The sequence below is a fragment of the Nannospalax galili genome, unplaced genomic scaffold, assembly GCF_000622305.1.
Source record: "Nannospalax galili isolate Female #2095 unplaced genomic scaffold, S.galili_v1.0 scaffold65, whole genome shotgun sequence".
In the NCBI taxonomy this organism is placed as follows: domain Eukaryota; kingdom Metazoa; phylum Chordata; class Mammalia; order Rodentia; family Spalacidae; genus Nannospalax; species Nannospalax galili.
In genome coordinates this window covers 43,864-71,861 of record NW_008353294.1, presented here as the reverse complement: position 1 = coordinate 71,861, position 27,998 = coordinate 43,864, and the positions used below count along the sequence as shown (strand labels likewise).

General features: G+C 39.6%; 1 protein-coding gene across 1 annotated transcript in view; it reads left to right on the top strand.

Annotated features, from left to right (window-relative positions):
* The window catches only part of Dthd1 (death domain containing 1), an 87,536-nt gene extending 80,182 nt beyond the window's left edge, over positions 1-7,354 (top strand). The window contains exons 9-10 of the mRNA XM_008850512.2: positions 2-59; positions 7,032-7,354. Of these exons, the coding sequence (XP_008848734.2) occupies positions 2-59; positions 7,032-7,354 (381 nt within the window). The remainder of the gene's footprint in view (position 1; positions 60-7,031) is intronic.
* The last annotated feature ends 20,644 nt before the right edge of the window (positions 7,355-27,998 follow it).

Below are 27,998 nucleotides of genomic sequence, written 5' to 3'. Positions count from 1 at the left end.
GCATGAAAAATTAATCAACCGTCCACAGAGTACCAAAAGAATTTCTTCAGACCCTCTAGGTAAGGGCTATTTGTTTTGCCTTCATTTACTACTTTTTAATCTCCTAAAAGTTATGTGTTGAATCCTTATAATAAAAACGAAGTGGAGAGTATAACAATCATTATATATCAATCAATGAACTTCTTTGGGAAATCATGTACATATAATCCAAAAATAACATTCTCAAAATTAATACAAGTAAATTTGTATTGAAATCTGTAAGAAATATTAGTAAATATTATTTTGCTCAGGTAACAAGCAGCTTCTCAGTTTAGTAAATACATTACAGTTTTGTACTATTACAAAATTGTTCAGCTCAGATGCTGATTTTAGTTGTCAATCTCTAAGTGTGGTCTGTTCAAACCAACCTCTGAAACTAGTAGATTTGAAATTGAGGTGTATATTGGATTGAAACCATCAAAAAGTTAACATTTGCTTGTGGTTATGTACAATTAGTAAGGCTAGGAATAAATAAACATGTAAATACCTAACAAAGATGCAAATTTCCTGATAGGATTTGACACTTTTGTTCTACTTTAGCTTTTAATACAATTTATTTTGCAATGCTAATGTCTACTAATGCAGTAACTCATTCTCTTCAAAGGCATCAGAGTAGTCTCCCTATTTTATTAGGTCCACCATGAATGACAGAGTGCCCATCAGAGTTTTTTCTTATGGATTAGTGCAAAAAAATGCATATTTTCTGAACTACATTGAGTAGAACATAAGAATAAACTTCAGTATTATATACCTTCTCAGTTAAATATATTTTTTTAAAAGAGCAAATTATATATTTTGAAAAAGAAACAACTAGAGTAGATGGAAGCTCAGCAAGTTGAACAGCATTAACTCTTAAAGAACTTGACATTCAAACAAAAGCACAACTGCCATTGTCAATGATCACCAGAGAATGCAGGAGCACAAGGGTCCTTCTCATGTGGAAGATCTAGGCACCCTCAAAGCTTCAGTGGGAAAGACAATGATGGTAGATGGGATGAGACAGTTGGAGCAGTAATAAATAAAACTATTGAATGTTTTAAATGTCAACTTAAATTTGCATGTCAAGAGCACCCGTCAATAGATTTATTAAGTGGGGCTATCAAGATGAGATTAGACTCAAAACTCCTATGAGCTGCACAGAAGACCAAAACGAGTAAAAGCAAATAAGAAGAATGTGAGAATAAGAACCCTAGTTCCTGCAATGAAGTTCAACGATGAATGCGGTAGTCAGCTTTTTTGGCTCAGATTTCAGTCTATGGTCACTTGGCCCTGCTGTCATGGTTTTTTGGCCATAGAATCCATCATGATGGGAGCATTTGGCCGAGGAGTTCTGGTCATCTCATTCTATCTTGAAAGAGAGAGAAACAAGGAGAGGCCAGGATCCACATTCCCCATCCAAGAGGAAATTCCCAAATGACCTAACTTCCTCCCACTGGGCCCCATCTGCTGAAAGTTCCACTATCTCCAAACACCACCACAGGCAGGTAAACATGGGCCTTTGGGGGACATTCAAATCCCACCTCTTACTGGCATGATTATAATGAGTCAGAAAGGCTAGAAGATAGAAGAAATATTTGAGATATATAAAGTTGAGACCATTAGGACTTAGGTATGAGGGAATGAGAAATAGACATTGAAGAATTTGAATAATATCCTGTGCTTTACATTACTCAGCTGAACCGTCCATTATATTAACAAAAACAATAACAAAGAAGAAGGTGAAAAAAAGGTCAACTGGAAAGAAGAAAGGGGCAAAGACACTGATTTTTGTTTTATAAATATGATATCTGCATTGTCTGTCTTATAGCCTAGTAGAGATGAGCAAGAAATAAATACTGCAGGTATTACAGTAGGTCTGAGAATACAAAGCTAAAGATGAAGGTATAGTAGATGTGGGGTACCGCATATACAGGAAATAGGTGAGTAAGCAAGAGTCGACAAATTCGTGGAGGGAGCAAGTGAGAAACAGAAAAGGTTGGGCCAGAGAAAGAACTGAGTGGGGGAAAGCACTTGCTGTGCATGCCTGACAACCTGAGTTCGATCTCTGAAACTCACTGTGAAAGGAGAAAACCAACTCCCAAAAGGTGCCCTCTGACCTCTGCATGTGTGCCACGGCGTGCACACACACAAATAATAAATAAAATAAAACTTTAAAAAGAATAATTTCATAGAAAGTGAAAGCGGACTGAGACAGTAAGCAGTAACTGAGTAACATTGGAAGAATGAGCATTAGCAAAGGGCAGAGAGGGAAGAGGAGAACCAGGAAAGGACATGGACTCTGAAGAAAGGGATGAAACAGTCCTTAGAGGTCATAGAAAAATGCAGGCTAAGAACCCAGTTGCTGTAAATTGTAACCAAAAGCCTGTAAGAAGGTTTGAATAATGAATTAGATACAGCTTCAAAAAGGATGTAAGCAGGATAAAGAAATGAAAAAGAAAAGGGCACAATAGCTTGACAAAGTAGCAGAATAACAGAAAATAGAGGCCCAAGGCTGTTTGGAAAGAAGTACAGAAAAATGAAGCCATGGTGAGGAGGTTACGGTGGAAGGTGTGGACGGAAAACATTTGGTAAAAACACCTCCTGGGGGAAAGAATCCAGCAAGAGAGGGGGGAGAGTCTTTAGGAAAGTGATTTTTTTTTAAGAATTTTTTGTTTATTTATATGTCAGTGTCTGAGTGTGTTTATGCACACATCTGTGTAGGTAGCTGCAGAGGCCAGAAGAGGGCACAGGATTCTGGAGCTGGAGTTGAAAGCAGTTGTAAGTGTGGTCATGACTTGGGTGTTGGGAATCCAACTGGGGTCTTCTGGAAGAGCAGCAAGTACATTTAACCATCGAGCCATTCCTCCAGCCCCAGGAAAGTGATTTCTAAATAAAAAGGAGGTAACACAAACCCAAGGAAAATGGCTTCGGATAAAGTAGGACTTAGTGAAACAGAAAGAGTGAGATTGTGAAGTACATGTCATAGAAAAGAGTTTTTTTGGTCATTGGTTTGGAAAATATAAAATCAAATTTAGGGGAATAAAAAGATTTTTCAGTGGATTGGTGAACTCAGTAGCTCAAATGGCACATCTGTTGCTGTGATAAAATACATGACCAAAAGCAATTTAAAGAAGTTTATTTTGGTTTATGGTTCTGGAAGCTTAGAGCCCATCACAGTGGGGAGGCATGGCAGCATGCAGCAGGAACAAGAAGCTGAGAGATTACGTCTCAACTACACATAGGAAGCAGAGAGAGGTGACTGAAGTGGGGTGAGGCACGAACTCTCAAAGCCAACCTCTAATGGATACTTCCTCCAGTAAGGCTGTACCTTCTAAAATTTCCCAAACTGTGCCATGCCAACTGGGACCAATTGTTCAAATACTTGAGCCACTCCCACATTGCAGTGCCTGGCCTCCATAGCCTCATGGTCATATCATAAGGCAAAATGCACTTAGTAGCCATAGTCTGTCACAGTTTCAAAACTATTCAATATCCCAAAGTCTCATCAGAGATGCAAGACAATCTCTTAAACTGTGACACCCATAAAAAAATTAAAAGATAAGTGACATACTTCCTATACACGGCACAGATTGTACATTCCCATTCCAAAAGGGAAGAATGGGGACTTTGTGGGGGAAATACTGGGCTAAAGCAAGACAGAAAACCAGCAAAACAAACACCAAATCCTATAATTCCATGTTCAGTGTCTGGGATGTCAGCTTTACAAGACTTAGATGACTCTGACCCTCCAGCTTTGCTGTCTGCACTTACATCTCTCTTGGGCTTGTTCTAGTCTCTACATGGTGCTCTCCTTGGAAGATGTCTTACAGCTCTGGCATCTCTAACATCTTGGAGTCTCCATCACTATATAGGTTTCACCTTCATGGCCTCATATAATGACCTCTTAGGGTCTTCTGGCCTCTCAGGACCTTCTTTTCACAGTACCTCCAGCACTGCCACACTTAATCTGGCATCAGCAGCTCTCTGAAAATGCAAAGGAAGAATCCACAACCCCTTCACTCTTGCATTTTTCATGCCTCCAAAGTTGATGACACTGTCAAATTTGATTTCCAAAATGAGATGGACTCTTGCCCCCTCAATCACATTATCAGCAGTGTTCCTAGGTTGAAGTAATTGCTCTATAGGAACAAGTACCCCCTTGAACTTTGTCCTTTAACAAGTTGGAAGCTTAGTTGGGTACAGCCTTGCCCTTGAGTTCTACTTAACTTTAGGCAAGTTCTTAGGATAAGGGCAGAAGGCAGCCAGATTCCTTGCCAAAGTATCACAGGGAAGGCAGCTAGTCAAGTTGCTGTTAAAAGTCCTTCCTTCCCTCTTAAACCTCTTGAGCTGTACCTCAACATTCCACATTGCTTTTTTTTGGTCTTTTTGAGACAGGGTCTCCCTGTAGCCCCAGCTGTCCTATGTAGCTATGTAGACCAGGCTGGCCTTGAGCTCACAGAGATCTGCCTGCCTCTGCCTCCCAAGTGCTGGGATTAAAGGCGTGCACCACCATGTCCAGCCCCACATTACTTTTAACATTACTCTCTTCTAGGATCCTACTTAGAAAAACACATCAAGCTCTGCTTAAAGTATTCAACTTTTTTTTTTTCTAGCCCAAAGTTCAAAAATCTTCCTCTAAAAACAATATGATCAGATTCTTCTCAGTAATATAATAGCCCACTCCCTGATACCAATTTCTTTCTTTCTTTTCTTTTTTTTTTTTGGTCTTTTTGAGACAAGGTCTCCCTGTAGCCCCAGCCAGCCTGGAACTCACTATGTAGACTAGGCTGGCCTCAAACTCACAGAGATCCACCTGCCTTTGCCTCCCAAGTGCTGGGACTAAGGGCATGCACCACCACGTCTGGCTGCTGATACCAATTTCTATCTTTATTACTTTCCTATTACTTTGATAAAATACCAAAATAAACTTAAGAAAGTTTATTTGAACTTATGGTTCCAGATGGTTAGAGTTCATCATGACAGGGAGGCAGTGTAACAAGCAGTAATCTGAGAGATCACATCTCATCTGTACACTGTACATAGAAAGCAGAAAGTGAACTGGAAATGGGGTGAGGCTATGAAAGTCCACCTTCAGTGACATGTTTCCTCCAGCAAAGCTATGAAATAAAATTCCTAAATGTTCCCAAACAGCACCACAAATGCTTGAGCCTGTGGGGGGACATTCAAAATACTACAAATGGTACACATGTTACAAAATAGCATGGCACTTGTTTGCATGCAACATATTTGCATAACTTTGGGAAGCCCAATTAGTTCACAGTGTTAATAGAACAGGACTGAGGTTGGCACGTTGGAAACAATGAAGCTAAAGAGGACAACACATTTTAAGTTGGATGTTAGACCATCCTGGCTGTATAGAGCTGAGCCTTGGGAACAGTATTGGTACAGAGGCATATTAGACCCTGAATGGTGTGTGACATACTGAAGGGCACTCAGTCTTGATGGGGGTAAAGTGCTCCTGTGGTGGAGCAGAGATATTAGAGCTATGGAAGTTTAGGAGGAAGAGGAAAGCAATGATGTTGAGAAAATGAGGCCATAGAGGAGGAGTCATTCTGGTTGACTATGAAACATGATGTTGTGGATGGGTGTTAGTGTTAGAGTGATGACCCAATATGTGGTAGAGTGACTGCCTACCATGTGAGTATTCACCTACCATGTTTCAGACTGTCGGCTTGATCTCCAGCAATTCAAAGATAAAAAGCTAGAATGTAGTCTGGGAAACCCATGAGTTTTGGTTTCTAATTGTTTTGGAGACACAAAACAAGCCAATGGGGTTGATCAAATTAAGGAACCAAGTGGTCAAGCAGAGTGAAGGGCTGTCAGCAGGTCTTGTGATGAAGCTGTCTGCTAACTGCAGGAGAAAGATGAAGGAGATGGAGAGAGGAAAGTCTATGAAGTACCACAAACATCAAGATGAATACATTACATCAACATTGGTTAGAAAACCAGCAAGAATGTATCAGCTCCACGTTTCCTAATCTTCACAGAAAAGTGGCTTCTTAGTAAAAACTCAGAATGCAATTTATGGAGTAGGTAGAAGATAGGAGTAATTAAGAAATATGAGAAAGTGGCTGTGATGGAAGACAATAGGGTTCAGGGGCTTAACTTAGAGTGATGGTCTGAATCATACACTGAAGCCAGTAATGGCAGGAAAATGGAATCAGGGCTTTAAAAGGAAGCTCAGGCTTAGGCTATGCTGAGCACACTGGGCATAGTCACATGTTTGCCAATCTAAATGGTGCAGAGGCCAAGTTGAAATGCAAGCTTAAAGGACCTTCCATAGAAATACTTTTGGCTTTTGTGTATATGTGTGCAGTTATGTTCCTGATGATTGATTAGCTGATGATATTTGTGCATGCCATTAATACTAATAAAGATAAATATCCTTCTGAACCTGCAAAATATCCTTTGGCAGAGTGTTACTCAAAAAATGGACTGGACCCCAGCAATCAGCATCCACTGGGAACTTGTTAAAAATGTTACATGTTGGGCTGGAGAGATGGCTCTGTGGGTAAGAGCACTGACTGGTCTTCCAGAAGACCAGAGTTCAAATCTCAGTACCCACATGGCAGCTAACAACCATCTGTAACTCCAGTTCCTGAGAATTTGTTGCCTTCTTTTGGCCTCTGCAGGCATTGCATGACACAGGTGCACTTACATACATGAAGGCATAACACTCATATACATTAAATAATTAAAAAAAAATTTTTTTTTTTAAATCTAGGGCCTCCTCACTCTAGTCCCACTCAATCACACTATGTGGGTAGGACTTAAAAATCTCTATAACAAACCCTGCTCGTTCCCATGGACGTTGCAATAGCTGGGACCCTCAGAAAATGACCTCAGCAAGGCAAGGATTCTGAAGCCCTCAGTTGCCTGGCTGGTCCCATAGCTTTCTCCTCAGAGGCTAAACTGAAAGCGGATGGAGGAGTTACACTAGCTTATGCTCCAAGCAGGGGTCCTAACAGTGTGTGTTCCCTTTTCACCTATAGAGGCCCTCTGGGATAACTTGCTCTACTGGCTGGCTGAGGAGCTCTCTGAAGAAGGTGCAGAGGTCCTCATCGAGTCCCTACCTCTGCGCCGCAGCACCGTGCAGCTCATCAAACTCAAGCACCCAAATGATCTGACAGAGCAAATCCACGAACTTCTTTGCTTCTGGAAAAGATCGCTCCCAACTTCCACAGACAAAATTCGCCTGCTGTCGCGGCATCTCCGCAAGATGGGCAGGAGTGATCTTGCAGAGGAGCTCAAATTCAAGTGGGAAAAGAAGGTGTTCACGGCGCCTCAGCCCTGGTTTGATGTGACTGCTGAGTAAAGACTGAACGGTTCACTCTTCCTTTCGCCCTAGAAAAAGTCTGAAAAGGCTCATGGGTTTTAAAGATTGTGTCTTCCAACTTTTTCCAAGCAATTTCCAAGTAAGAGCGTTCTAAGTGAGTCTGTTTGGTAGGGTCACTGCTGAGAAATCAATGGAAACAAAGGAAGAATTATTATCAGACAGCAAAAAGCATTCCGTGGTGCCAGCACCCTTCGCTGATGACTGATGTTTTCTGCCACCAGGAATACCTTTGATTGTAAGGCTTCAGAGCATTTGCAATGGATTTCAATAGCCATGACTGTTTTCTAAGTGCGAAGTAAATATATGGTATAGAGAATCAACATAAAATTAAACTAGCTGTTCATGCTCCAAGCAACCAATTCCAGCTACATAGAGGCCAGGGCCCCACAGGTGATGATATGAAATAAAGTTTGCTAATGGTAGGTGATAACAAGCCACTTTAGGAAACCAAAATGCGTGAAATAAAGATAGAAAAACACTTCATCCACTCACTGCCACAACCTCTTATAACAAGGGCACCTGGAATCAGTGCATTTTTGTGTTTTATTATTAGGGAAATGAAGTGCATGTCAAATACTTCGAGGCCTCTTTCCGCTACTTAAGGAACATACTTTTTACTAAGTTAAGAGGAACCTTGTTACAGAATTGTTCATGGGGACAAGGAAGGAGGCACAGGCTTATGCTGTCACCCTCAGCGGCCTTAATCTTTTAGGGGCCTTGATTTGGGACAAACTGGGAATCTTGGTTTCAACACAGAACAGAAATTCAGTGCTAGGCAGAATGGAGCAGCTTTGGGGTTTAATAATATTTAATGTAGGTGTACAGATGAGAGTTAAGAGAGAAGAGGGGTACTCTTTCTAGAAAGCCCCATGCCGGACAGCACAATGTCTCTAGACAGGCACACTTCATTGTCTTTGCAGTGTCACATACAGGATTTTGGTGGTTTTTGAAGCTATTGCCTTTAAAAGGTTTTTAAGAAACCTAAATGAGATCATAGGGTGGTTCCTGAGGCACGCCTGGCAGGTTTATATTTGATAAGATCACAGGATGTTAGCAGGTAGGGACTCTTTACTGTAAACAAAGTTGAGATTCCAAAAAAGTTTCTAAGGAGAGGAATGAGGCCCTAACCAAGATCATTAGCATTCAGGCCCTAGGCCTGGACCACTACTACTGCGTATTTGAAAGGATGAAAGGAGTATTGTCTCTAGGCTGGCGACTTTCACAGCAAATGTTGCTCTTTCTAGAATTCTTGCTTCTCAGCTGTGGAGAGGCTTTGACAAGATTCTGTAATGAGGGGCCTGTCTCCTTTTGCACATCTCTACAACTTTCTGTTTTTTTAATCATGTTCCAATAAGCTCTACATGTCCATCATTAAATATCAAACTCCTCCATCCATTCATATGTATGAGCTTTAAGCCTTTGGAAAACCTAAGGCACCTTAGCCTCCTGAAGTAGGTCAGTAGAAAGGGGATGTTGCATCAGTTTCACGGATTTATTAACTCAAATCCAATGTGACCTTGGCTTGCAAACATTAGTAGCAATTAGATTCAGTTACTGAATACTTGGATATTGTGTGGAACCTAAATATTTTGATGGCTTTTAATTTTCAAGACAATATTTTCTTCTATAAATTAGCTATGGAATTCTGTATTTATTTGGTTATATATGGAAAAATAAAGCTTAATTTCCAAACATGTTAGCAAGAAGAAATATTTTATTACTTGAGAATTTTAGTTTTTATGTCACCCGAAAGATTCAATGTGTATTTTCATGTGTTCTTTGAATAAAAAACAAAGTAAAATATTTATTGCTTTACTGACCAAAAAAAGAAAATAAATTCCATGTTTCTTTTATTCTACTGCTAGGGATTACTATTATACATATTAATGTGTTTTCCTCCAAGAAAATACTTTTATTCTTATTTGTATGGATTTGTATTCACACACTTCTATATGTGTTTCTGTACACTTACACACACACACACACACACACACACGCAACGCACACACACCTCCTAATATACATGGCCTTGCTTATTCATCTCCTCACTCATTTAATTATGAGTACTTTTCAATGCCTTTACGTGTTTTAGTAGTCTATCATAAGCAAATCATAATTAACTTTAAAAACTGTTTAAAATGAAAAAATGTGATTTATATTTTCATATGTTTTAATTTTTGATGCAACTTCATGCTATTGAAATTCACCCATATTGCCATATTTGATTCATTCAGATTACTCTAGAATATTTCATTTGTAGACGTACATATACTGCTGTATCTATTCTATTGTAAATGAAGGTTGAAACAGATTCTAATTTGGGGCTGTCACACAGAGCGCTGTGATGACATTCTTTGCATACTTTTTAGACAGCATAGGTACTTATGCTTTCAGGTACACACCTGAGAATGGAATTGGGGGCTTGTAGAGTCTGACCTTCTAAATTCAGAACAAGGTAGCAATGATCTTGGACATCACCACTTACATGACTGTTTATGCCAGAGAGGGTTAGAAATTATCTACCACTTACATTAATCACCAACTTCACTAGTGAAAACCCATTACCAACATCATTCTCTAATTAGTAAGCACCTTATTTTATAAGTAAAATAAAGCTTATTATTCAAACTAACAAATGTATAGTGTTGAATAATAATCATCTTGATTAAAGAATATGTCTGGGGTACAAATTCTTGATTAGATCAATTGACTGCTCTATGTTTTGTTTTTTAGACAGTGTCTACCTATAGCCCCAGCTGGCTTGGAACTTGCTACGTACACCAGGCTGGCCTTGGTCTCATAGAGATCTACCTGCCTCTGTCTCCCAAAAGTTGGGATTAAAGGTATGTCCCACCATACCCTGCCTAAGTCAATTGGCCAATCTTAATGTGTATATTCTGAAGTATTTTACAGTAAAGGAGAAAAATCTTAAGTTATGTATGCTTTGCGAAGATCACAATCCATTTTTCAAAATAGTAAAATTCTGCAGGTAAAGGCCTATTTTTCTAACCCGATATTTCCCAGAAGGATGTTATGATATTTTAAATAGAATATTCCTTTTAAAAATTTAACTTGAATTAGCTCATGAATTTCAGGCCCTTTATATTACCTCTGACCACCAAGGACTCAAAGTGAGAGACCTGAGTGACTCCATCTTGTACAAAACCTGCATAGGACTGACCCAGGCCTGGGCCCTGTTCCAAGAAAAACCACAATACTTGGAACGGATAGAGAACAGCTTCCCTGCCCTTGGTCAATTAACCAAGGACAGGAAAGTACTAAAAGTCCAGATATCTTTTCAGATTTCCTGAAACCAGCAGGTTATGGTTTGGCACTGGGCTGCAACCAATCAGATGCTTGCCAGGCTGGAGAACCCTACTCCCCTACTTGCTGAACTTGCTGAAATAAACCTATAAAAACCTCTGTCTCCCAAAGCAAGGGTTCTCACATCTGAGATCCTCTGAGTCGGTGACAGAGCGGACCCAAGCTTAAGCTTATAACAGTAAAAGAACCCTTGTGTATTTGCATCGGGTGGCTCCTTGGTGGTCTTTGGGGTCTCTTGAACTGGGCACAACAAAAGCACCTTTAGCAAGTATGACTGTAAAATGCTTTCCACATAGTTCTGTACATGAGGTCAGGGGGAAGGGGAAGGTGGTAAGAATCAGTATTTGAATCAACTTTGGTTTGAAGTAGGTTGTGAAGGAAAGCAGAAAGAGTAAGGTAAGGGAAACCTAGGATGTTTAATGGCCAAGGGCTCTGACTTAACTCTCCAGCTGCTACTGGTGTTTGCTAGAAATGGTCAGTGCACTCTGGTGGCATGCTAAGCAAGATTGCCAGTGAGGAGTCCAGTGCTGTGCCACAGAACAGGAGGTTTATTGAAGGTACAAAGTCAGGCTCCTTAATGAACAAAAGCAGTAGTGGAGGGGAAGAAGGAAATACTTGGGGAGATCAAAATCAGGCTGGGGGATTCCCAGGAGCTTAGCCAAGCATTGCTTCTGTAATCTAACCTCTCAGAATGTCCCTGCATGGTCTGCACATTTTCAAAGACTTTATACCATTCATTTAGTCCTCCACTCATCACCACCTCTGTTAGTCTACTTCACTGGCATCTCCTCCCCCATTTATTGTCTAACATATTAAGTGCCTTACTTATTTATTGTAATTGTTTACTTTTTGTGAATCAGCACCCACTTCTGTGCACATACACAAAATTCGTGCACTTGTCTCTTGTTCCTTGATGTACCAGAACTCTGGGACCAATATAGTACGTGTTTAACAAGTGTTTCACTGTCTGTTTTCTTTATACTACAAAGGAGAAAACTGCAAGTTGAGTTACATGATACTTAGAGGTACAGCCCAAGTTAGAATCCAGAAGACTCTATTTTCAGTTGGCCATGGTAGCACCTATGTTCAAACCGAATGATCTGGAGGCCGAGAACAGGATGTCAAGTTCAAGGTCAGCCTGGGCTATGCAGTAAGACCCTTCTTCAAAAACCAAAACAAACAAAAACAACATAAAAGCCCTAGAAGGTTGTTTTCACAGTCCCTTTCTTCTGCTTCCATCTTCCAATCCCTTGACTATTCCCTCGACTCTCCTCACCAAACTTTCCTATCCCTTAACCTTGACACTTTTTTTTTTTAGTTTCCTGAATTCTCAGGACTGGATTAATTATCCATTACACTCCATCCTTGAGATTGCTATAACAGCTCTATACACCTTTGTACCTTCCTGTTGCAATATTATAATCACCTTGTAGGTTTCTGGAGGACAAATCCTTGACTTTTGTATATCAGTGAGGTCCCAGGACTTTGCACAGAACCCAGCAGATAGTAAGTACTCAAGAATTCTTTGTTGAATTAATGTATGAGAAATTAACATGGACACACTTACATGCCATCTGGACTTTTCCAGTTCCATCTTTATTCCAGAAACAACTCTGTGGGGGCAGATAAAAGCATAGCTAAAGCTAGCCACAATTTCAACAGAAGTTAATATTCCCCTGACATATAGCACAGCTGTGAAGTGTTTTCTGTGACTGCTGCTTTCTTATACACTGAGAAACTTCCTTCTCTAAAATCATTCATTAGAAACTTTACCATTTGAAACCATATCAGTCAGAAATAAGAGTCCTTTCTTGCCTGGATGAAGACACTTTGACATAGAAAAGCAATCTTGATTCATACACTGGGCACAGAGTTCCAGATAAAGGACTTTTGGATATAGCATTACACATCTGTCTCAGCTTTAATGTTTCCAGGGAGATCCACTTTGTATGATAGACCTGGTGTTGGCCTCTTCATACACAGCTGTTTTGATATGCATGCACTGAAACAATAAACACACCATGTACTAAGTTAAGTCTCTTTGCTTTTGTCTAATGAGACACTGACCATTCTGTTGATGTGCAGGCTCCCTCATTGAAATAAATCACTAAGCCCAGTTTTGTTGTATTTTGGGCATGTGCCTTTTGGTTCTTCCCTTTCTGAGTCTTCTATATGATCCTCCTGTGTTCAATTCCATGGTTCTCAAACTATCTGCATATTAGAAATGGCAGATGCCTGGACTGATTATGAGAAATCTGATTCGAATTAGCTTGGGGTGGGCCCTGGGAAGCAGATCAGTCAAGTTTCTCAAATGTAGTCAGGGTTAAGAATAATTTATTTCCTCATCAAAAGGATTCAGAGAAATGTGGAATGAGTATTAAAATCAGTTTCACAGGATGAAAACTGAGACCTCTAAATCGAAGTTTTTGGCTATGGATGGTTACTGACTTCTCAGCTCATCTTGTTTATGCTCACAGAACTTAAAAGATATTTCTTACTACATGAAAAATATGTATCCTTATATTTATTGACAAATATCCCAGTCATCACTCATCGAAGAAGCTTCTTTTGCACCAGATGGAGACTGTTTTAGAGTACCACAAATGGCACACCGACATTGCCTGTAAATTGCCAAAGCCTAAGTGATGCATCTGCAATACAACCTCTACACCTAAGACTCATGGAACATAGAACAAGGGGTAAAGAGGACATGAATGAATATCCTAATTTTCGTTAATGAAGCTCCTTCACGCAACAGAAGGCCAGGATCACAAAAGGTCACAAATGGCTAAAACATAGAGATTTAAAGTCTTTAGAATGCTGGTCCTTGGATGGGACTCCTATATTAAACTTCACTCTCCCAGAGCTCAGGGACCATTTTGGAAGAGGGTGTGGAAGATTGTAAGAGCCAGAGAGGAGGTGCATGACCACATGGAAATAGAGTCTTACAAGCTCCTGGGATCCTGCTCATTTGAGCCTACAGCAATGGTGTCATCATGCACAGATCCATGCAAACTGAAGCAGACAAAAACCCAGCATGGAACTGGGAAGATGGACTGCAGACCTCAATCTTAGCTGAAGAAATATTGGCAACTGATTACTGCAGGGTGAGGAAGAGCTGATCTTAAGGGAGGGACTCTAGATAGGCTGACTAGACCTCAGTAGATGAACTTGAACTGAGGAATGTCTGGGGACACTGACCTGACACAATAGGTCTTAACACAAACGGCAGAATGTATGAGTTCCAGTGTGTGTGTGTATGGGGGGACGCTATGGGAGGGTGCCACAGGGGAAGAGGTTATAAAGATGATTATGATTTGTTGAGATGTTCTGTATGAAATACATAAAAGTTCAACTAAAAAAATAAAAAAAAAATAGCAAAGGGTAAAAACATGGGAAAACAAATCTTAAAAAAAGACATTTTCCACTGTATTCTACTTCCTGTCCAGATCACTCTTTCAATTTTGATTTTTGTGGTTGACACTGGAAGCTGGGAGGACTGTCTTAGGAGAGAAGAAATGAAATAGAGCAAGCTCTGTGCTATGCAGACCACAAAGACTTTTTCCCTTTGAGAGGTCATTTGAGAAGACTTATCTGTTCACAGGACAGAGTAGGGTGGAGTCCAGAGCTGATGCAGGGATGGGGAGCAGTGGGAAGGGAGAACTCTTCACTCAATCCTCCTACTGAGAAAGAGACTCAAGTTTACAGTGTTAGTGCATGAGAATATCCAGTCATAATCATGCAGAGGACACAACATCCCAGAAGCTGTTATAGGGATGACAGAGTACATGGGCTCCAGTGGGAGAGGGGGGAGGCTATGAGAGGGTGCCATTTGGGATGTGGGTATGTAGATGAATAAGATTGTTTTGGATGTTCTGTATGAAATACACACAAGAAAAATCAACAAAAAATGAGTTATAGTTGAGGAAGAAGCATAAAACTTTGCTTCATGTTAATTAGTAGAGGTGAAAAACATTACCATTAAAATCTACCTGATGACTATATTCATGCTCAGGTGCCAAGGAGCTCAGAGTAACCAACTGTGACTAGTAATAATCATATACATAGAGATAAGATACACATGTGTAAACATCTAAGTGTTATTAGCATTAAAAATGAGTTTTTCTGTATGAAACAGTATATTTTAAAATGAAATGGAGAGCTTTTTTAAAGAGTAAAATCTCACTCAATTTTATATCCTATAGGGTTTATACTGAATTCAATATTGTATAACTGTATTAATTCAACTGTGAACCTAAAAGTTTGCAGCCAATTTTGAAAGAGATGCATCTTTGCTCTGGAAATAGATACTGAACATGTTAATGCTGTAGTTAAATGCTTCTTCTAATCATTTGGTTATTAAATAAATAATTTAAAAAAGAAAAACAAAAAAAAGAAGCTGTTTATTGTTAGTGAATTAGTGCTTTGTTTTGTTAGAAAAATAAAATTATACTCAACTGTTTTGTGTGCATTTAAACGGTTTGAAATTCAGCCTGCTATTTTTATTCTTCGAGTTAGATCTAGTTTGGGTCACGTGTACAGATATCGAGGGCCTGCAAAAGGAAGTGACCAAAGCCTCTGTATTCTCAATGCAACCTAAAAGTTCCTCTAGAAATCGTCAGTGCCAATACTCAGATAAAACCACAAGAGGGAGCCCGTGTCTCACACAAAGCTAGGGACACTGTCACGGACTTAAAAAATTTCTTCACAGAGTGAAAAAGTCACTTTGCGTGATACTTAAAAACAGAAACAATATTTTAGGTAAGAGAAATAATTTGACCTGTACTTAATGTACCATAATGTGCTACCTACCATACTGCTTTGTGGCTAAATTCAGCTCTGACAGCATGATGTTCTCAAACCTCTAATACTCATTACATATGACAAAGCAAAGTATACAGAAACTGCTGCGTTTATAAAGGATTTTACATTACGTCATATTTGGTTTTTCCGTAATCAAGGCAATTTAAGTGACAGTGTAATGCATTATGGGTTATTGGAGCAATGTATAACTTTTTGAAATTTCTTGGGAATAGCAATGGCAAGTATAAACTATTGATGGTACATGAAATAAAAAAGCTCTGAACTTACTTGGTTTAGTTTCCAAAAATGCTACTAAGTAACTGGATTCCTAAGAGTCAAGATTTACTTTCTAATTTATTAAATATTCTGAACAGTGGTGTTAATATAGTTTGTCAAGAAATAAAAGTGGCATGTATATTTATATTTCATATATATACATTAAAATGGATTTCTGCGGGCCTGGAGAGCTGACCCAGCAGTTAAGAGCACTGACTGCTTTTGCAGATGTTACAGATTTGGGTCCCAGGAAAAACATACTGGGGTATCTGACTCCCTCTTCTGGCCTCTGCAGGCATTGCACACATGAGTGCATTTGCATGGATGTAGGCAACACACAGACATATAAAAATAAATAAACTATTCAAATGATTAGAGAAATTTATTTCTATATTAAGATTACCATCTGATTGGGTGATTTGGTGCTCCTTCTACAACACATCCCACAGATGTAAGCACAGAAATGAAGGCAATAACAGCCCTGAGCAGAGGGTGGTGTTGAACACCACAAGTGCAGCAGTTGTGTATGGAAGGAGGACTGACACACAATAGCTATTTTAGAATGTTTGTGGTTCCTTGCTGTGACATGGTTATCAATTCCTGCCCACCAATGTAATGCTTTGATTTGAGGTTCAAAGTGCCTAGCGATGTATGAATGCCATATTTGAGTGTGAGTTTTAAGAACATTGAATGGTTCTCCCATGTTTCTTTCTTCCTGTGCTGTTAGCAACACTGTGTGAGTGAGTGATGATGCTACATCAGCCTTAGCCCTGGAGGGAGGAAGAGACCCAACACTTGTATGCAACGCATGTAGTCTGCAATTATCCTGAAGGATACAATTAACTAAATTTTCAAGCACAATGAAGAAAATGGAACATTGAGGGTCAAGGTTATCAGATTTTAAGAAACATTGGGAAAAGGAGGGGAAACATGGGCTCTAGAAGTAAAGTAAAAAGAAACAGGTAAAGATTAGACTCATTCTTGGGGCTGAAAACAGACTATGATTGGAGTACTAAGTCCATATATTATTCCACTATAAAAGTTAGTAATAGTAAGTAGCGATTAATTGAGTGCCAGTTACATACCATGGACTTCCTAAGTATAATCTTAATTCACTTTCATAGGCATTTTTAATTCAATGTTATTATTTTTCCTTCTTCATGATGAAACAGGGTCTGAAATGTTGAATTCTTTCATTTCCATGTCCCCTTTCTCATCCATCCACTTAGTCACTCATTCATACTTAAATTAATAAATATTCTTAAATGCCTATTACAAGTCAAGTGGTGGTTGTTTTTAAACACTTCCATTTCTCTATTTTTGATACCAAAGCCAGTTTTCTCTCCTTCTCTAAGATTTTGTAGTATGCAGAAGATCATGCCTAAGATTTCCCAGTCTCTTGTCATAAACACTGTGTAATTCCTACTCTAGGAATATATGGACTAAACTCCTGGTTATGTTAAATTGCAGAATTGACTCTAAAGTAAAGTAATATCATTTTAGTATTATCATTCTAGTGAATGACACTTATCTGAACCCTTTATCTGACTGATTACTGCAGAGGAAATAAGAGAGACCTGGAACACAAACATTCCAGTTGAGGAACTTACTAAAAAAAATCAATGGGGCATTAGTCCCATAAATACTAGGACACAGATTTTGGTTACAGCTTGGTAGAAGTTCAAGTTTTATCTTTTCCTACCCACAGTTCACATAAGAACTAAACCATCTGTCACCTTCAATTCAGTCTTCTGAGAGTGACCCTGAGCAAAAGATGACCTAAAATGGGCCAGATTCCAACTCCTAGAAATGATGTGCACATAAATAAGGGTCATACAAGGATGTTAATATATTACAATTGAGCACAAGAGTTGAGTGCCAGCCTGGGGAAAATAGACGGACCCTATCTCAGGAAATAAACAGCAACAACAACAACAATCACAACAAAACACTAACAAACCAAAAGTAGAAAATTAGTGAACACATCTTGATGATGCTGAGTCATTTATAGAGGATGATTTATATTCAGAATTATGCCCTCAGAAGATAGGAAAGTGTGATGCACAGGGTAAGAATATATGGGGTCAATAAAAAGCCAGGCACAACCAATAAAACAAGGAGGAATTATCACACCTTTGGATTGCCAAGCTTCCCTCTGAATACCTGCACTTTGGTTGGATTTTCCAGTTCCTTCCTTTCAAAGTAATTCTGTGGATTATGTTAATTTTTGCATGCACATTAATTGCCTGTTGACTATGAATGAAAGTTTATTTCAGTTTTAATCCGTCCACACCTGCAGACTTTTAGCTTGAGATACTCTCTAGAGCCATGAGTCATTTCATTTTGACAACTGCAGTTTTGAAATTTGTAATGGTGACACAATTCTCTGTGGCAGTTACACTAGACTTTTTAATTTTTCCTTTTATGTGAGAGTCAAAAGTCTATTCAAAAGTTTTTCCCATGAGAACAGTAGGAACAAATAAAGGGGCACTCTCATTGCTATAATCTTTTATCTCTATGCAGATGTTTTCTACAAAATGACCTTGACCTCTCCTCCTGATTTTCCTCTGTCCTTACCTACGTTGCATTAGTTACTCTTTGACCATCTGATATTTCGCTAGCAAGCCCTGTGACACTTGCATGAAGTCTTATTATTTAATCTCAGGATTCTTTTGTAGCAAGCACCATGAATAATTAAACTTTATCCATACGTATGTGTATCAATAACCAAATGTCACTTCTCTAAAATACAGGGAAAATACATGAAAGATTTTAGGGAAATCTTTCCCATTTAATTTTTATGCTACATGGTACTTGGTTTTATTTGAAACATTTGAACCATATTCTGTGTGCGGATTTTCACAACATGAATTTGAAAGTAATGCTAAGTCTACAGTAGGAAAATAAGGAATAGAGTGGCAAACTGGTCATCACAACAGTCACCAAGAATGAAGGACTCTCTACCTGCTGAATGAAAAGTCAGTAAGCACATTCAGAAGACATTCAGAAGTAAAATGTGGAGAGATTTATTACTTGCAGTAAGTAAGGGGAACACCAGGTGATAGGCAGCTCCTAAATCAGAGCCTCTCTCTAACATAGTAAACACAGAAACATACATTTTATGAAATATGTAGAGTCTATACAATTTCATGAGCAATAAAAATTCCACTTCCTCTTAGAAATTTTGGGTGTTGACCAGGCATGGAGGCATACACCTTTAATCCCAAAACTTGGGAGGCAGAAGCAAGTGGATCTCCATGAATTTGAGGCCAGCCTGGTCTACCTGTGAGTTCTAAAAAAAAAAAAAAGGAGAACTTAAGCTGGTAGTGACTTCAATGCTTCATCTCTCATACCGTTGGAAGTTTCTATGTATGCTACCAAAAGAAAACAATAATCATTAACCTGACCCACACACAACATGTGAAACCTCTATGCTTCAAAAACAACTGCCTTGACAAGATATGACCTCCGGTATAATAGTGGCATGAATAGTAATGGAGTAACCAATCCTTTTCAAATTGAATTTAAGATATCAGGCCTAAGAACCTGTGACTAGACAGGACATGGACCATATGGGAGAGCTTAATGCTATTATTATGCTATGTAGATATAGTATTAAAGTGGCTAATGATTTATTGTCATACCCATATATCAACGCATCTATTAACTCTCATCAGAGACGCTTACTTAAGTAGCAGATGGTAATCAACACAGAAACTCACAACTGATCAATGTGCAGAGAATAAAAGACTGTAGAGTGATTGTCTCAAAAAATATCAAAAGAGAAAAAATTGGGTGTCTATTGTTCAGTGAAAGGCTCATGATTTCCAATTTGAGAGTTCCTGTTATCAACTGGATCTGCACTTTGCCAAGAACTTGATAAGGTGATGAAATTCATGTACTTTTTAGCAGTGAAGCACAGGTGTCCTGCAGGGCTAACCAAGCCCATTTTCTAAGTACACTCAGTATTTAGTGCAATTGATCAAGACCTAACTTGCTGCCAGAAAATTTGTCTCTCTGGTTTAAGTTTCAAAGATCCTTTCCACAAGGAAGAGATGTACGATTAAAAGCCTGCAAAAATGTGTACTTTGCTAACAAAATAGGAAATATTACTGAAGAAAGTAATAGAAAAAGTCTTTGGGACCAAAACCTTCACTTTGCAGAGAGGAAGACTAAAGTCCAGAGTGTTGGAGCGACTTTCCGGACACTCAATTAGTGGCAGAGCAGGTGTCTAATCCAGGTTTCCTGGTATTCGGTCCACTTTTCTTCCAGTAAGTCTGATACTTCCAATGTTGGTAGTAAACTCAATGATTCTAGGTGGATAAGAAAGAACATTAAATAATTATTATGCACTCACTTAAACATTAACCTTGAGATTTGGCTTCTGCTTAGGAATCAAAAGTGGAAAATGCATTGCTTGCATCAAACTGTCAGAAAAAAATTACAAATCTTCATTTTTAATATTTTATTTATTATTTTTAGTTTATGTGTATGAGTGTACTGCCTGCATGTAGGTAGGTGCACCTGTGTCATGCAATGCCCCTGGAGGTCAGAAGACGGTGTTGGATCCCCTGGAACTGGAGTTATGGACAATTGTTAGCTGCCATGTGGGTGCTGGGATTCGAAACCAGGTCCTCTGCAAGAGCAAACAGTGCTCTTAACTGCTGAGCCATTTCTCTAGTCCCTACAAATCTTCTTGAATCCAACATGGACCCAAGGTCTAAGAGGACAGTTATTTATTTATTCATTTTACTGTTTTTTTGGTTTAATTTTCATGAAATTCATAGAATACATCTTGTTCATCTCTAGACACCCTCCCTCACCGTACCTGCCTCAGTGCCCCCCCCACCATATTTTATGCATTCTGTCACATATATTAAGGCCTATTGAGCCTTGTTTGTGGAGGACAGTTATTTATGAGGAAGGCGATATAAGCCACAAACAATTACTCACATGAAAGACCACAGATAGGAGATGGGGTTTTATAGAAAGCTTGTGGGAAGTATTCAAACTTTTTTTTTTGGTCTTTTTGAGACAGGGTCTCCCAGTAGTCCCAGCTGTCCTGGAACTCACTATGTAGACCAGGCTGGCCTTGAACTTACAGAGACATGCCTTCCTCTTCCTCCCAAGTGCTGGGATTAAAGGCGTGTGCCACCAAGCCCAGCTCAGATCAAACTTTTAAATGAAAATAGCTTAAACTGGAGTGTGGACAAGTGTGAGACCACAAAACTTATAGTAACTGAAGATGTGAGGGGAAATTTGTTCTCTCTTGATGGCTGTTCTCCACAACTCTCCACTGGGAACTCACTAAAGAGTCTAGGAACAGATGGGCAAATACAGAATATTACTCATCAGTCAAGCCTAGAAAAAGGAGAGGTCATTTTTGAGGGAAGGCCAAGAAATCCACCTGATGCTTCTCTTGGAAAACAGCTTTAAGTTACCCTAGGAAACAGAAGCAAACCCCATGATACACTGTGATGTGTCAAGATCTACTGAGGTTGGGGCAAGGAAAACGTTCTCTCTATTGTGGAAAGAATAGGAAACCTGAATCAGATCACAAGTGATCTACTACCAGTGTGGAGGAAGGATAATTTAGAAAGCCCCACAGTACAGTAATGTGAAGCCACATCAGAAACCCTGCTTCTGCCCATCACCATTAGCAAGGAAACTTCTCCAGCAAATGTTAAGGTCTTCAGCCGAGGAGAAGAAAGTTGCGGACCAAGCAAAAGAATACATAAAGCTACACTCAGGTATGACCAGGATACTGGGCATATTGGAACACTTCGCATGACTATGTGATAAGGCTTGTGAGGAAAAAAGAATGGGACAACATAGATGAAATAAGAGAAATTTAGCAGAGATGGAAACCGTGGGAAGAAGTCAAAGGACATTAACGGAGATGTAGAATGACTTTCACTGACTTCTCAGTGGACCTTAGGGACCTGAGGAAAGAATCAGAGTCCTGGAGGATAGGTCAGCAGAAATTCCCCAGACTGAAAGCCAAAGGCAAAGAGGGGAAATTTACCACAAAATACAAGCAGTCCATCAAAACTGTGATGGCAAGGAGAAAAAGAAACATGAATTACAGCGGAGGTAAGTCATCCTGATAGTGTGTACGATGATATGATGTGATGGGAGGGGCTCTCTATTTGTGGTCTTCTTTGCAGAACTCTTAACCAGGTCTAGTCATGAGAGCATTAGGCAAATCCCAATGAAGAAGTGCTCTATGAAATATATGAAGAATATTCTCCAACACCGACAAATTCATCAAAATTAAAGTCTGAGAAGTTGTCACAGCAAAAAGAAGCCTTAGAGACACATGAGAACTAAATGTAATATGTGAAGTTTGGGGAAGATCCTAAGGAATTATACATAAACTGTGTCAGTCTTGGTTCACTAATGGTAACAAATGTACCACATCAATGTAAGAAGTTAGTAACAGGGACAATTAAGTGTGGCAGATGTCCAATGACAATCTCTTAAAATTTAAACAATGCTGCTCTGTTCACATGACAATATTTTCTCTACTGATTTCAAGGAAACTTCTGACTCAGCCTTCATTTAACATAGATGTTTATGTAAGTGACCCCAAGTGAGTTCATCTCAACTGGAAGGGCAGTTGGTTCCCTGCCTGCCTTGTCTAACCTGCTACCTGTTGCAATTTCTCAACCAGAGATAGAGATAAGTGCTAAAACAGTTCTATGCATTTTTGCAGATAGTGTTACTAGAGAGTTAATTATGCCATCAATCTCTGCATTGAATTTATTAGATAGAATATAAGCTCCTGTGAATTGAAGGATGTTTTGTTTTGATAATTGTATTTTTGAGGCTTATTGCATGCTAATGGAATTGCTCCTCCTCATACTGTTGAGTGTGGGAAGCTACTTGGTTCTAGTTTTGCAGTTTGCTGGCACTGGCTCTTCACCTACTCACCACAGCATTCAAAAAACATTTCATTGAACAGCTACTCTTATCAGGCATAAGGATATAAATAAAGGATTTGTCTCAAGAATATCATACCCTAGTGTGAGAAAATTATCACGCAAATGCTATGATAGAGACAGGAACAAGGCTCACTGTAGGTTGAAGGGAAGTGAAGGATACTTTTCATACCAAGTAGATCATGCACTTAGATTGAGCATGAATCCGATGTGGTGAATCTGTCAGAGGAGGACTTCTTTCTTGATAGTGAGATCTTTCAGTGCAAATGCTTGGCAACATGGGACAGTGTGGCTTTCTACCAGGATACTGCATTATTCCAGGTTTCCTAAAAGTGTCCGAGCAAGGCATGGCTTTTCTACTTAGGTTTTTGTAGCTTGACTGAAGAGCAATTAGTATCTCTCCAGACTTTGGAGAGAATTTTTTTTTAAGTATTAAGAAAATCCTAAATACCAATGTGTTATTTTGGTGTAGATTTTCCTATAAGTTGTGAGTTAATATTCAAGGAACTTAAATCTGCCTAGAAAGGGCACTAAAGTTGACTAATGATCCCTTTCCAATAAGCAACACCTGAATCAATGCCGAGGAACAGGAGTCTCCCTGTTCCCGGGGGGAAGCAAGTCTGATGAACTGTGATTCTTGCTTTAGAGGTGGACATCTGCTCTATCTTCGTTCTTCCCTTCAGTTGAAATTCAATTTTGTTCATTAATTTGACAGTTGAACACCAGAGACATGCTGAAAGATGTCTTTTTGGATATCTTCCACAAAGATTCTTCCCTGGACAGTTGGAAAGTCAGGAGCCCACCCATGACAGTTCACATTGACATTATGAACAACTGTGACAGGTGCAGAACCAAAGTGCACTGATGGGGAGGTACATCGCCATTCATTTGGGCTCTGTTCTTGTCTCTGTTTCTGGACTAGGCTTCTATCAGTGCCTTCTGAGACACAAGTGATATATGATTGAGCTAGATTCTCAGCCTCATTCATTAGTTTAAACCCATGGGCTTCCATAGCTCTACATAGTGAGTTCCAGGACAGCTGGGGCTACAAGGAGACCTTGTCTCAAAAAAAAAAAAAAAAAAAGACAAAGAAGGTAATGCATTCGTTATGATATGTTTGGGTGTTAGAGTAATTAGATTAATATATTTTAATTTAGAGAAAACATCAAAGAAAAACATGCCACACAGCAGTCTCCCTTGTCTACAGGACTACATTTCTAAGGTTGTCTGAAACCAAGGGCAGCACCAGACTCTAAAAACTCCTGTACTTTTCTTACTCATTTGTACCCGTGGAAAGGTTTAATTTATTAATTAGGTACAGTGAGAGTTTAACCACAATATTAATAATGAAACTGAACAACTATGACTACATATTGTAAAAAAATTATTTACATGGGTATTGTTTAGTTTTTTGGTTTGTTTTTCCATTTCATTTTTTCAGATCACAGTTGATATTGGGACCTGAAACCACAGATAAGGAGAAAAATACTTTAGTGTCATTTCTTTTTAGACAGCTTTGTATCTTAGTACAGAACCTTTTTGTTCTTGTTCATTTACTCAATTACCCATAGGTATATTTTTGTTAAGATAATCATTCACTATTATTCTACTTGAGGTCTGATACAGTGCTAAGTGTTGTATTAGTTACCTTTTTCATTTCTGTGGTCAAATACCCATCTAAAAACAACTCAAGGGACAAATAGTTTATTTTGGCTCAGAGCTGAGGTTTGATTTACTAGGTCAGGGAAGGGATAGAGGCAGGACCAACCAGTTCCTGTGCACAGTGGCACGAGGCTGCTTGCTCCTGTCTCAGTAGATCAGAAAGCAGAAGGACAATTCTGTTCTCGGCTCAGTTCTTTCCTCTTTTCATTTTTATTCAGTTGAGGATCCTAGCCCATGGGATGGTGCTGCTCATGTTTAATGTAGGTCTCCTCCCTTCATCTTCAGTGGAAACCTCTCAGATACATCTGAAGGTGACAAACAAAATTTACATTTTATAAATCCATTCCTAGCAAGTTCATAGTAAATGACAGCACTCTAAGCCATGACACTCCTGACATTCTACCCTGTCTCTAAAGTCTCATGTTGATTTCAAAATGTAAATTGTATTTAGTCTATTTTTAAAGTAACCAAAGTTTTAATAGCTCTAACATTTATGTTAACATTTATGTTATGTCAAAAGCTCTTGTTCAAAATTTTTTTCAGAAGCTCAGGATAATCTTTTTTTTTTAAAAAAAAGAAAAAAATCAACAAATTAGACACTTCTGAAATATAATGGTGCAGAGTACATTCCCATTCCAAAAAGGAACAGGGGGATAATACTGAAAGATTGGACCAAAGAAAGGCTAAAATACAGCAGAGCAAACACCAGTTTCTACAGCTTCATGCCTAGCATCTCGAGCACTTGGTGGCATGATCTGGGTTCCAACAGGCTTCAGAATTCTGCCTCTTCAGCTTTGCCATTTGTAGCACACGTAGCTCTTCCTTTGGGCTGGACATACTCTGTAACTGCAGCTCAGTGAACATCCCATGGTCCTGCCTCTAACATCCTGGGATCACCACTGTAACTTAGGCCTTACACATAGCTTCCTGAAGTGGCTTTTCAGAGACTCCTTGCAGAGATTCTCACCCTCCCACACATTGGCTAGCCTCAGTGGCTCTTTTGGAACCTTGGTGCAAAGCTCCATCATCCCATAACTCTCACATTTTGCACCGTATGAATATTTCTACTACATCCTGCTGCCTGCCTGCTTGAGATGTAGGCTGACCCCCATTTCCTGTAGATGCAGCTGAATCTGAGAAAACATTTCTCTAGGAGGTTGCTTATATGCAGTGAACTCTTCAAACAACACTTCCTATGCAGACTACTTTCTAATGAATTTGCATATTATATCCTGTGGGTTCTTTTCTCAAGGTCTTCTTCCTGTTATCTCAGTGAAAAGCGTGAGTTTTCTTTTCTGTTGTGCTAGTCTCCTTAACATCCCCCTCAGTTTTGTCTTCAGCCTCTTTGTCTGGAGCTTTAAATTGGCCCTAGTACTTCCCTCTCCAACCTGCAAATTCTCCACATCTTATGGCTCTACACCTGTCCTTTCTCACCATGTATGTGGCAAAGAGCAGTGAGCAGCAACTGTGCCACAGCCCACTCTATGCTGCTAAACAAATCAGTCCATGACTTTTAAACTAAGGTTCACTCAGGTTTTCGGGTCACAGGCAGAATACAGCCAGATTCTTTGCTAGAACAAAACATGAATAGCCTCTGGCTCAGTTCCTGATAGAGTCCTTGCTCCCCTCTGAAATTTCATGAGCCTAGCCTTCACTGTCTGCATTTTAAACTGCATCCTGGTCTTTAACAGTCTATCAGAGAGGCCCCTTAATGTTAGGGTTCCGAACAGCAGCAGCTACCCCCTCCCCAACAGGGACCTACAGACTTTGGAGCCAGAAAAAGGGAACTTAGCTGATAAGCACCTTGACCTTTGAGGTCAAGAAGAACAAACTCTGCTGAGAGGCAGCCTGCCTCTCCTCTGATCTCCAAAGATAAGCAGATTCTACCTGATAACCAGAGATTTTAGAAGCTGTTTATTACAACAGCTTTTCTCTTATCTCAAGAGGGAAAAAGTAAACACTTCCAGACCCTAATCCTACCTGCTTTTCCTGCTTCCCCCTCCCTGATCTTCCCTTCCCTTCCCTGACATCTTTCCCTTCCCCGAGGGAAAGGTGCCGCATGCGAAATAAATCTGTATCCCGCTGAGAATTCCATCTGTGCCTCGGTGCCTCATCCATCCATTCGTGCTCTCCATCCGCTCGCTCCCGCCCGCTCTCTACCTATCACTTAAGCTCTGACTACAGTGTCCTAGGGCTTCTTTAGTCCATAGTGCCAAATTTTTCCACATTTCTTCCAAAAATGAGTTCCAATGGCCTAAGAACCACATGGTAAAAATAGTTTTGACAGTGTTACCAGGGAAACTATGATTCCCTGTATGATTTCTTAGTTACATTATTAAAGGATTTAAAAACTGACTCAGTAGGAAGGACAATCTTAGTAAAGTTTGGGGGGAAACAATTGAAAAGGAAAGCTACAAAGCTCAACAGCCACAGGGAGGAAGGATAGGGAGGACAGGAAGCAGAAAAGATTTGCCTTTTAAGTTAGGTCAGTATGTTGAGCAATTGGAGATCAGCAAGCAGCCACATGGGCCGTGGGGTGGAGCTTCACAGAGTGAGTAAGGAAGCACAAGGTGTCCAGAAAAGCATGTGCAGGTTTTGACTAATATCTAAAAGAAAGAAAAAGGGACAAATATTAAGAGAAAATGAAAAGTTATGCTTTCTTGTGTGAATGAAAGTTCCCAGAAAAATCCTGCAAGGCTGACCAACTGATTAACACGTCAATGACTGTGGAGAGTTTGGAATGTTGCTGATCCAGAGCTTATCTACAATTATCTTGGGCTATCTTTAGCCTCCATATAGCCACTCCTTGCCCAAGTCTGTTTCTGACCTAAACATCTTGTGACTAATAGAATGTATTAGCTTAACAAAGAAACAGTTCCCACTAATCAAAAGGCTAAGAATGTCATCAGATAGCATCTGAGACCCAGAGTAGATTTTCCCTCCTTTGCTATGACCAGCCTACTGAATATGTTCACCAATGTATTGGAAAAGTATCTTAGGCGACTGGAGAGATGGCTCAGTGGGTAAGAACATTGGCTGTTCTTACAGAAGACCCGGGTTTGAATCCCAGCACCCATAAGGCAGCTAACAACTGTCTGTAACTCCAGTTCCAGAGGATCCAACAGCCTCTTCTGCCCACCAGGGGCACTGCACAACATGGGTGTGCTTACATACATGCAGGCAATATACACATATACATAATAAAAATAAGTAAAATTTTAAAAAGTGTCTTGATTTATGATTTTTTTTTTGTTGTTGTTCTGTTACTATAAAAACTTCATGAAACTGCTTCTGTTAGGGTCCAAATAGCAGCTCCTCCCCCCCTACAGGGACCTCACCTTGACCTTTGGAGTCAAGGGAAACAAACTGCTGAGAAGCAGCCTGCCTCTCCTCTGATCTCCAAAGATAAGCAGATTCTACCTGATAACCAGAGATTTTAGAAGCTGTTTTTCTCTCATCTTAAGAGGGAAAAAGTAAACACTTCCACACCCTAATCCCACCTGGCAGACTGAACGGAGCCAGGCTTTTCCTGCTTCCCCTTCCCTGATTTCTCCCCCAAACATTCCCCCCCTTCCACACCCTAAAGCCCCCATACATAAAGTCCCACCTCACAACCC